This window comes from Pristiophorus japonicus, chromosome 9 (genome assembly GCF_044704955.1).
Source record: "Pristiophorus japonicus isolate sPriJap1 chromosome 9, sPriJap1.hap1, whole genome shotgun sequence".
NCBI classification, from domain to species: domain Eukaryota; kingdom Metazoa; phylum Chordata; class Chondrichthyes; family Pristiophoridae; genus Pristiophorus; species Pristiophorus japonicus.
Genome location: NC_091985.1, coordinates 65,439,096 through 65,451,396, shown reverse-complemented (window position 1 = coordinate 65,451,396; position 12,301 = coordinate 65,439,096). Strand labels below are relative to the sequence as shown.

General features: G+C 44.2%; 1 protein-coding gene across 2 annotated transcripts in view; it reads right to left on the bottom strand.

Annotated features, from left to right (window-relative positions):
- Positions 1–12,301, bottom strand: part of hhat (hedgehog acyltransferase) — a 395,685-nt gene that overhangs the window by 174,125 nt on the left and 209,259 nt on the right. For both annotated transcript variants that reach the window (XM_070888699.1, XM_070888698.1), the window contains exon 11: positions 305–449. In XM_070888699.1, the coding sequence (XP_070744800.1) occupies positions 305–449 (145 nt within the window). The remainder of the gene's footprint in view (positions 1–304; positions 450–12,301) is intronic.

The window sequence follows — 12,301 nt, the reverse complement described above, 5'->3', positions numbered from 1 at the left end:
TATCATTGTTTAACTCCTCTATCTGATTTATCTAAATCTCTGCAAAGCCTATCAGTGTCCTCTGCAATAGTTACATATAGCTTAGTGCCATCAATAAGTTTATAATAATACAACCTTCCTCTCACCCCATATTGTTTATAGGTGTACAATATCAATGCTCATAACACTTAAAAGTATGCCACTGAATCCAACGGCAAGTCACATTAAGTGCAGTGCCTTTTGGCTGACACGATTTCATTTAAGCAAAACAAGACATCTTAGCAAACAATTGCCAACTTCTTGGATTTAACTGCAATTTAATTACCTTGTACAAAAGTTCTGTTCCAATAGATCTTCCCTACTTGATTCCCACAGAGAAACACCAAGTTGGATAAAATGAGCAGGGTTGTGGCAACACTTGCAAAGGCAGCATGAGTCCGACGCTGCATTCTGGTCGACAAGGTTCTTTCCTTGAAAAGAACAAAAGCAGACACTATTAAACCACTTAGTCCTTATTTTCCCATTTAATTTCCTCTAAGCCATCTCCCGTAAACTTGGGTTATCAAATAAATGTACACATCCCAGTACCTTGGCTAACACCATCTCCGAACCAGTTTCCAAGGGATAGTATTCAAGGCCGAGCCCCTAAGATTTTCCCCTCCTGTTTTCAGCTAAAATAGCTTGGCCTTGTAACCAATGGCCTGTTAGACCAAGATCAACAACTTACTATAAAGAGGAGGTCCAGGCACAACTGTCAGTTGTGGTTGAAATTCAAACCAAGTCTTCTAATACACCATGGGGCTAAATTAGCCCCTTTTTGAAGGGGCCTCTAAGAGGGTTTTCCGCCCTGCCCGGCACTCCGATCCCTTGTCGACCACGCACCGTACCCTTTTCCAGCCTCATGGGGGAAATTGTCCCACGGGAGTGCGACCGCTGCTGGTCGGTGCCCCCAACAGCTTCACAGCCGTAAAGCTGTCAGTGGCTGGACGGTGCCGCCACAATTAAAGGGGAGGGCCCACCTCCGCGGCTGAAAATGGCAGCCACTGGTTTGGTTGGGCTGCCGACAGGAACCTTCTCTTGGGTGCTGGGCCGCTGGACCTGCTGAACCCATCCTTGGGCGTCAAGGAGGCCTCACTAGGTCTTGCAGAGCCTCTCCCCCCCCCTTTAAGTGAAGGGGAGGGACATTGCTACATAGAAACATAGCAAATAGGTGCAGGAGTAGGCCATTCGGCCCTTCGAGCCTGCACCGCCATTCAATGAGTTCATGGCTGAACATGCAACTTCAGTACCCCATTCCTGCTTTCTCGCCATACCCCTCGATCCCCCTAGTAGTAAGGATGACATCTAACTCCTTTTTGAATATATTTAGTGACTTGGCCTCAACAACTTTCTGTGGTAGAGAATTCCACAGGTTCACCACTCTCTGGGTGAAGAAGTTTCTCCTCATCTCAGTCCTAAATGGCTTCCCCCTTATCCTTAGACTGTGACCCCTGGTTCTGGACTTCCCCAACATTGGGAACATTCTTCCTGCGTCTAACCTGTCTAACCCCGTCAGAATTTTAAACGTTTCTATGAGATCCCCTCTCATTCTTCTGAACTCCAGTGAATACAAGCCCAGTTGATCCAGTCTTTCTTGATAGGTCAGTCCCGCCATCCCGAGAATCAGTCTGGTGAACCTTCGCTGCACTCCCTCAATAGCAAGAATGTCCTTCCTCAAGTTAGGAGACCAAAACTGTACACAATACTCCGGGTGTGGCCTCACCAAGGCCCTGTACAACTGTAGTAATACCTCCCTGCCCCTGCACTCAAATCCCCTCACTATGAAGGCCAATATGCCATTTGCTTTCTTAATCGCCTGCTGTACCTGCATGCCAACCTTCAATGACTGATGTCATCAGCGCATCAGCGCGACACGTCCGCGTTGCGTGGACGTCATCACCCACCACGCAGATGTGTTCAGTGGGTGGTGATGGACACCGCCCCGCTCCCGATACAAACCAGCCCCTAAACTGCCTCAAGCAGTGCCCCAAAGCGCTGGGTGGCAGTGACCAAGTTCAAAAGCCCAATTTTCCGCCTCTTCTCTCCGACTCCCACCGGGTGGTGAACATTCGACTAATTTGAATTATCCACTCCAAACTGGGCGAAGGGAATTTCCAGCCCCATATCACTAGCCAGTCAACCATTATGCTACAGCTACATTTGTTAAAAAATTTGGTAATAAACCTTTCTGCATGAATAGTTAAGATATCTGAAGCATTTAAATATGATAACCATTCAGTCGAAACAAGGGAATCTTTCAGATGTTATTCAAATGTTTTAAATTTTCAGCTATTGTTGGCGATCACATATAATTACTTATGTTTAATACATCTATATGTAAAAAGCTTGGAAGTGTCCATTGGGCAACATGTCTGCATTGGACAATTTTAAGTCACTCTACCTGATGGAAGCCGCACGTTGGAGCCACTCCAAACCAGCATGCTGCCTATGCTTGCTGGAACGCTAGGCGCAGTCAGTCAGCTAATATTAATAAGGCAATGCCCTCAAAATGGCTCAGGCCTCTCAGAAGGGACTTCAGGCGCGTGGCACAATTGCATCACTTGCAGCCCACCCCAAAGCATTCCCAAACTTAAAATTGATTCCTATGGCTTCAGGCTGCAGGGTGATTAGTGTGTTGTGAACCAATCGAAAAATACTTAACACTTACTCATCTGTCTCTGAGCACACTTGTGTCTGTTTAGCTTCCATCACTCAGCCCATTCTTTTTTTCATTTACCTGATTCTTTCCACTATTGAATGCTTCTATTTACTTGTTTCATTCTCCTCAATTTACTTGTTTATTTATGCATTTGACACAGATCCATTCCTCTCCTTTAACGATTTGCAGCCAGAGCCATTCCTAGTGATTTCCTCGTGTATTCTTACCTGCAGCTTTTCCTATTCAATCATTATTTACCTCTTTGCAGCTAACCTCTATCATATCCTGGCCCACTCATATTTTGTTCTTTCCTTTTTAATTTAATTATTTTCCAGCTGCAGTCCTCTATATTTATTATTTTTTAAATTTCCTTTGGACCTTAACCACTTGTTCATCACAGGTAAGGTTCCAATCTGTACAAGTCTCTGAGCCATGTCACAGCAGACCCACTGTAATATATAAAAAGGCACTTTGTTTTGCATCATTTAATGCTCCTACCAATATATAACAGAGTATCCTCCGACTCATCATGAATGCTGTCACAGGAAAACCACATTTATAAAATATACATAAATAGCTGAAACATGAGCTGAGGGCAGATAATATCTTGCGATCTTACTTTTTCTTGATTATCCTGGCATTATGTACATAAAACTAGTACATTGTTAATGCTACTTTCGTGAATACTTTGCGTTAATTGTGCAGCAATTGATACAACTCCAGAATACATTACTGTTAGATGTGCTGGACCGGATTTTATGGTGCCTCTGACAGCATTCGCTATTGGAAGCCTCCAGAATGGCCCCGCAAGTACTGTGTTTCCACTTGCGCTGCGCAGACCCGGAACTTGCCATCTGTCAAATTTTGCTTGGACAGATCCACCGCATCCGCTACAAATTCACTTTCACTGGTGCAGAGTTGGGCTATTTGCCCAACTACTGCCCAGCAAATACCCATGAAACCCTAGGCCTTCTTTTCCTAGCGTAAGGGTTAAAATAAATGTTGAAATAACATTTTTTTTAATGATCTAAACATTAATTTACATTTAAAATTTGTTTAGGTAAATTTTGTCCTGTTTAAAAATGTTTACAATTCATTTTGTTATTTTAACTGTTTAATTAAAGGATATTTGAATTAATTTTGAACCTGTGATCATTTATTTTTATTTAAGATGTGTGAAATTTTATTTATTAGGGAATTTCTATTATGCTTATGGGGATTCCGTATGTAAATGGCATGCCTATAAGCAAAATAGGAATCGCCCTTTTTGATTGGTTGGCCTTGCCCACGTGTTCCCAGAGATGCTTGCGAGCCACATGTGCCCCAGAGTCCATGGGCCTTTACGCAGGTGTATGCCTGTAGGCCCTGGACCGGAACAGCCAAAGCTCCGGAGACACCAGGTAAGTTCGTAGTCTATTTTTGATTTTGAGGCATATGCTGCGCCAAGCCTCTGACTGTAATTTCTAGTCCATTAAAGGATATTGAATGATGTAAAAGAGGAAATAGCAGAGGCATTGACCATCATTTTCCAGTCCTCCTAGGATTTGGGCATGGTGCCGAAGGACTGCTGATGTGGTACCCTTGTTTAAGAAGGGAGAAAGGGATAGGCCGAGTAATTACAGGGCTGTCAGCCTAACCTTAGTGGTGGGAAAAAATCCTGAAAGACAAGATAAGTCTACATTTAGAAAGCCAAGGATTAATTAGGGACAGACAGCACGGATTTGTTAAAGCATTTGTTTGACTAACCTGATTGAATTTTTTGAGGAGGTATCCGGGAGGGTCGATGAGGGTAGTGCGTACAATGTAGTGTATATGGACTTTAGCAAAGTTTTTGATAAGGTCCCACATGGTAGACTGGTCACAAAGATTAAAGCCCATGGGATCCAGGGCAAAGTGGCAAGTTGGATCCAAAATTGGCTTAGAGGTAGGAAACAAAAGGTTGATGGATGTTTTTGTGACTGGAAGGATGTTTCCAGTGGGGTTCCACAGGCCTCAGGACTGGATCCCTTGCTTTTTGTGATATAAGAACATAAGAACATAAGAATTAGGAACAGGAGTAGGCCATCTAGCCCCTCGAGCCTGCTCCGCCATTCAACAAGATCATGGCTGATCTGGCCGTGGACTCAGCTCCACTTACCCGCCCGCTCCCCATAACCCTTAATTCGTTTATTGTTAAAAATCTATCTATCTGTGATTTGAATACATTCAATGAGCTAGCCTCAACTGCTTCCTTAGGCAGAGAATTCCACAGATTCACAACCCTCTGGGAGAAGAAATTCCTTCTCAACTCAGTTTTAAATTGGCTCCCCCGTATTTTGAGGCTGTGTCCCCTAGTTCTAGTCTCCCCGACCAGTGGAAACAACCTCTCTGCCTCTATCTTGTCTATCCCTTTCATTATTTTAAATGTTTCTATAAGAGCACCCCTCATCCTTCTGAACTCCAACGAGTAAAGACCCAGTCTACTCAATCTATTATCATAAGGTAACCCCCTCATCTCCGGAATCAGCCTAGTGAATCATCTCTGTACCCCCTCCAAAGCTAGTATATCCTTCCTTAAGTAAGGTGACCAAAACTGCACGCAGTACTCCAGGTGCGGCCTCACCAATACCCTTTACAGTTGCAGCAGGACCTCCCTGCTTTTGTACTCCATCCCTCTCGCAATGAAGGCCAACATTCCATTCGGCTTCCTGATTACCTGCTGCACCTGCAAACTAACTTTTTGGGATTCATGCACAAGGACCCCCAGGTCCCTCTGCACCGCAGCATGTTGTAATTTCTCCCCATTCAAATAATATTCCCTTTTACTGTTTTTTTTCCCCAAGGTGGATGACCTCACATTTTCTGACATTGTATTCCATCTGCCAAACCTTAGCCCATTCGCTTAACCTATCTTAATCTCTTTGCAGCCTCTGTGTCCTCTACACAACCCGCTTTACCACTAAACTTTGTGTCATCTGCAAATTTTGTTACACTACACTCTGTCCCCTCTTCCAGGTCATAGAAACATAGAAAATAAGTGCAGGAGTAGGCCATTCGGCCCTTCCAGCCTGCACTGCCATTCAATGAGTTCATGGCTGAACATGCAACTTCAGTACCCCATTCCTGCTTTCTCACCATACCCCTTGATTCCCCTAGTAGTAAGGACTTCATCTAACTCCTTTTTGAATATATTTAGTGAATTGGCCTCAACAACTTTCTGTGGTAGAGAATTCCACAGGTTCACCACTCTCTGGGTGAAGAAATTCTTCCTCATCTCGGTCCTAAATGGCTTACCCCTTATCCTTAGACTGTGTCCCCTGGGTCTGGACTTCCCCAACATTGGGAACATTCTTCCTGCATCTAACCTGTCGAACCCCGTCAGAATTTTAAACGTTTCTATGAGGTCCCCTCTCATTCTTCTGAACTCCAGTGAATACAAGCCCAGTTGATCCAGTCTTTCTTGATAGGTCAGTCGCACCATCCCGGGAATCAGCCTGGTGAACCTTCGCTGCACTCCCTCAATAGCAAGAATGTCCTTCCTCAGGTTAGGAGACCAAAACTGTACACAATACTCCAGGTGTGGCCTCACCAAGGCCCTGTACAACTGTAGCAACACCTCCCTGCCCCTGTACTCAAATCCCCTCGCTATGAAGGCCAACATGCCATTTGCTTTCTTAACCGCCTGCTGTACCTGCATGCCAACCTTCAATGACTAATGTACCATGACACCCAGGTCTCGTTGCACCTCCCCTTTTCCTAATCTGTCACCATTCAGATAATAGTCTGTCTCTCTGTTTTTACCACCAAAGTGGACAACCTCACATTTATCCACATTATACTTCATCTGCCATGCATTTGCCCACTCACCTAACTATCCAAGTCGCTCTGCAGCCTCATAGCATCCTCCTCGCAGCTCACACTGCCACCCAACTTAGTGTCATCCACAAATTTGGAGATACTACATTTAATCCCCTCGTCTAAATCATTAATGTACAGTGTAAACAGCTGGGGCCCCAGCACAGAACCTTGCGGTACCCCACTAGTCACTGCCTGCCATTCTGAAAAGTCCCCATTTACTCCTACTCTTTGCTTCCTGTCTGACAACCAGTTCTCAATCCATGTCAGCACACTACCCCCAATCCCATGTGCTTTAACTTTGCACATTAATCTCTTGTGTGGGACCTTGTCGAAAGCCTTCTGAAAGTCCAAATACACCACATCAACTGGTTCTCCCTTGTCCACTCTACTGGAAATATCCTCAAAGAAATTCCAGAAGATTTGTCAAGCATGATTTCCCTTTCACAAATCCATGCTGACTTGGACCTATCATATCACCTCTTTCCAAATGCACTGCTATGACATCCTTAATAATTGATTCCATCATTTTACCCACTACTGATGTCAGGCTGACCGGTCTATAATTCCCTGTTATCTCTCTCCCTCCTTTTTTAAAAAGTGGGGTTACATTGGCTACCTTCCACTCCATAGGAACTGATCCAGAGTCAATGGAATGTTGGAAAATGACTGTCAATGCATCCACTAATTCCAAGGCCACCTCCTTAAGTACTCTGAGATGCAGTCCATCAGGCCCTGGGGATTTATCGGCCTTTAATCCCATCAATTTCCCCAACACAATTTCCCGACTAATAAGGATTTCCCTCAATTCCTCCTCCTTACTCGACCTTCCGACCCCTTTTATATCCGGAAGTTTGTTTGTGTCCTCCTCAGTGAATACCGAACCAAAGTACTTGTTCAATTGGTCTGCCATTTCTTTGTTCCCCGTTATGACTTCCCCTGATTCTGACTGCAGGGGATCTACGTTTGTCTTTACTAACCTTTTTCTCTTTACATATCTATAGAAACTTTTGCAATCCGTCTTAAGGTTCCCTGCAAGCTTCTTCTCGTACTCCATTTTCCCTGCCCTAATCAAACCCTTTGTCCTCCTCTGCTGAGTCATCTATGTATATTGTAAACAGTTGTTGTCCCAGCACCGATCCCTGTGGCACACCACTAACCACCGATTTCCAACCCGAAAAGGACCCATTTATCCCGACTCTCTGCTTTCTGTTAGCCAGCCAATTCTCGATCCATGCTAATACATTGCCTCTGACTCCGCATACCTTTATCTTCTGCAGTAACCTTTTGTGTGGCACCTTATCGAATGCCTTTGGAAATCTAAATACACCACATCCATCGGTACACCTCTATCCACCATGCTCGTTATATCCTCAAAGAATTCCAGTAAATTAGTTGAACTTGATTTCCCCTTCATGAATCCATGTTGCGTCTGCTTGATTGTACTATTCCTATCTAGATGTCCTGCTATTTCTTCCTTAATGATAGCTTCAAGCATTTTCCCCACTACAGATGTTAAACTAACCGGCCTATAGTTACCTGCCTTTTGTCTGCCCCCTTTTTTTAAACAGAGGCGTTACATTAGCTGCTTTCCAATCCGCTGGTACCTCCCCAAAGTCCAGAGAATTTTGGTAGATTATAACGAATGCATCTGCTATAACTTCAGCCATCTCTTTTAATACCCTGGGATGCATTTCATCAGGACCATGGGACTTGTCTACCTTGAGTCCCATTAGCCTGTCCAGCACTACCCCCTTAGTGATAGTGATTATCTCAAGGTCCTCCCTTCCCACATTCCTGTGACCAGCAATTTTTGGCATAGTTTTTGTGTCTTCCACTGTGAAGAACGAAGCAAAATAATTGTTTAAGGTCTCAGCCATTTCCACATTTCCCATTATTAAATCCCCCTTCTCATCTTCTAAGGGACCAATATTTACTTTAGTCACTCTTTTCCATTTTATATATCGGTAAAATCTTTTACTATCTGTTTTTATGTTTTGCGCAAGTTTACTTTCGTAATCTATCTTTCCTTTCTTTATTGTTTTCTTAGTCATTCTTTGCTGTCATTTAAAATTTTCCCAATCTTCTAGTTTCCCACTAATCTTGGCCACCTTATACGCATTGGTTTTTAATTTGATACTCTCCTTTATTTCCTTGGTTATCCACGGCTGGTTATCCCTTCTCTTACCGCCCTTATTTTTCACTGGAATATATTTTTGTTGAGCACTATGAAAGAGTTCCTTAAAAGTCCTCCACTGTTCCTCAATTGTGCCACCGTTTAGTCAATGATCTAGATTTGAATATAGGGAGTATGATCAAGAAGTTTGCAGATGACACTAAAATTGGCTGTGTGGTCGATAATGAAGAGGAAAGTCATGGACTGCAGAAGGATATCAATCTACTGGTCAGGTGGGCAGAACAGTGGCAAATGGAATTTAATTGATGAAGTGTGAGGTAATGCACTTGGGGAGGGCTAATAAGGGAAGGGTATGCACAATAAACGGTAGGCCACTTAGAAGTGCAGATGAACAAAGGGACCTTGGAGTGCTTGTCCACAGATCCCTGAAAGTAGCAGGCCAGGTGGATAAGGTGGTTAAGAAGGCATACGGAATGCTTGCCTTTATTGGCCGAGTCATAGAATATAAGAACAGGAAGGTTATGCTTAAATTGTATAATATACTGGTTAGACCACAGCTGGAATACTACGTGTAGTTCTGGTCGCCTTATTATCGGAAGGATGTGATTGCATTAGAGAGGGTGCAGAGGAGATTTACGAGGATGCTGCCTGGAATGGAGAATCTTAGCTATGAGGACAGATTGGATAGGTTGAGTTTGTTCTCCTTGGAACAGAGGAGGCTGAGGAGAGACCTCATTGAGGTGTATAAAATTTTGAGGGGCCTGAATATAGTGGACAGTAAGGGGTCAATTGCAAGGGGGCATAGTTTTAAGGTGGTTGGTGGAAGGATCAGAGGGGATTTGAGGGGAGGATTTTTCATGCAGAGGGTTGTGGGGGTCTGAAACTCACTGCCTGGAAGGGTGGTGGATGCAGAAACCTTCACTACATTTAAAAGGTGTTTGGATGGGCACTTGAAGTGCTGTAACCTGCAGGGTTACAGACCTGGAGCTGGTAAGTGGGATTAGATTGGATAACCTCTTGTTGGCTGGCGCAGATACGATGATAAGTACTATTGGGAATCGAATAGGGCCAGGGTGATCTTCTGGACTAGTTTTGATCGCCTGGATGGGTCGGAGAGGAATTTTCCTACATTTGTTCCCCAATTGGCCTGGGTTTTTGTGTGTTTTTTTGCCTCTCCCAGGAGATCGCATGGCTCCGTGTGGGGTGGAGTATAGGATGTTGCGATGCAAGGGGTGTCGCCGTTGTGTGAAGCGGACTGGTTGGGCCGGATGCTCTTTACCTTTCTGCCATAGTTTATTGTTCATAGGTTTATATGTAACCTTCAGGGCTATAGACCGAGGGCCGTGTGGTTCTTTGTCGGCCGGCGCGGACACGATGGGCCGAAATGGCTTCCTTCAGCGCTGTAGATTTCTGTTTCTATAATCAATTTTTTTTAAAGATTTTTTTTGCACTGATCATATTTCTTTTCACATTTTGCACAAGTATTTTTTGTTTGTTTTAAATTATTTCTGTGGCACAAATAGAGTATACAACTGCAACTGATAGGATTATTTTACATAAACTTTCATGTTTCAGCTACATCCTACCAGTGGCCATATGATTTATGTGGCCAGTGCCATGTAGTGAGATATTTTTACTGAGCCCTGATCGGTAACCTTTAGATCCACATACTTTCGGCACCTATAAATTGATGAAAAATGCCAGAACCATTCATTACATCTGTTTCAGCCAATCAAAACTGACATAATCCTGCACAGAATGTACAACGTTAAAACAACATTATGGGCCCAAGTTTCCACATGATTTGCGCCTGATTTTTAGGAGCAACTGGTGGAGAACGGACTATCTTAGAAATCGCAATTCTCCACATTTTTTTTTCTGCAGTTCTAGTCAGTTAGAACAGTTTCACTTTGGAACAGAATTTTTTCTTCAAAAGGGGGCGTGTCCGGCCACTGACGCCTGATTTCAAAGTTTCCACAGTGAAAACGTACTTCAAACTAACTTAGAATGGAGCAAGTGAAGATTTTTGTAGAACTGAAAAAACCTGTTCTACACATTAAAAAATCAGGCGCAGGTTACAAATTAGGCGTCCAGAACGAGGTGGGGGGGGAGAGGGGGGGGGAAGGGAAGTGATTAAATTCTATAATAAATCCTTATTTATACTTATACAAATATTATACAAATAAATCCAACCTGAATAAAAATTTATAAGCAAAGAAAAGATTAAATAAACCATCTTCCTACCTGTGTGAAAGTGCTTCAGCCAGGGAGAATGCTGCAGGAAGCCGTTCGTTCGACGGTAGGGGGGGGAGGAAGCTGTTCCCGACAGTGGGCAGGGGAGGGAGGGAGTGCGGGCCCGACCGACCGACCGACCGAACGCAGCGGGGGAGGGGGGAGGAAGCCGTTCCAGACGGCGGGTGGGGGGGGAAGGAGACAGTGAGAAGGCTGCAGGAAGCCTCACAAGCTGAGCAGCCATTCCCGATGGCAGGGGGGGGGGGAAGGCCGTCAGGAAACGGCTGCCTCAACTTCTGAGGCTTCCTGCAGCCTTCTCACTGCTGCAAGAAGCCTCAGTGCTGATCATGGAAGGGCAATGTGCTTTTATTAAAAAATGTTCAAAAATTAAACCGCTACAAAGAACTACAAAAATGGCCGAGTGCCAATGTTTCCTTCACACTGCGCGTGCGCGAACGCTCCAACGCGCACGCGCAGGGTTACCGGCAGGAAAAAAACGAATTTAAATGGTACCCGCCCCCTCCCACTTACAGAATCGGCGCGAGTGGTAGGCTCCGCCCCCCTGGGCGCCACGCCAAGCAGACATGGAGCTGCAGGGCGCTCCAGAATCGCGCGTTTTTTTTCCAGCGCCGTTTTCGGCACGAAAAACGGGCGCCCAGCTCAGAGGGGCGCCCGTTTTTTATCGTGTGGAAACTTGGAGCATATGTACTTGAGAATTCTCCTTGCTAAGCAGCAAAGGGTTGAGTTACTTTTCAGCTTTTAGAAATTTTAAAACAACCACCAGCCTCCCCCCACAGAAATTGTCAAATCAGTTGCAGCATTTTTTTGTAATAACTGAACAATATGTCCAACATTTTAGTTAGGATGTAAACATCATTGTCATCATGGAAGACTTGCTCAATTAATTTAATATAGTCTTCATCTTATCTTTCTTGCGTTAATTTTTTATTTTTAAAGTGGACTTCCTTGAGTTTACCCTTTAGATGATGTTTCCCAGACCCTCAAGATGTTCATTGCAATAAAGCAGCCTTTACATCTACTTCACACTTCACAAAAGAACATAGGATTTCAGAAAAGACACTCTACAGACAGCATTAACAGCAGAACCACAAAGGTAATAATCCCTGGATGACTACCTGAGCCACGAGCAAATTTGCATAAGGTAAATAAGATCAGAGAGTTAAACACATGGCTCAAAGATTGGTGTGAGAGAAATGGGTTTTGGTTCGTGGAACACTGGCACGAATACTGGGGTAAGAGGGAGCTGTTCCGTTTGGACGGCCTCCATTTAGACCGTGCTGGGACTAGGGACTTGGCGAATCAAATAACTAAGGCTGTAGAGAGGGCTTTAAACTAATTAGTGGGGGGCGGGGGGGGGGAGGATTCAGCTGAGCCAAATTTTAAAAGTCAAAGAACAAGGA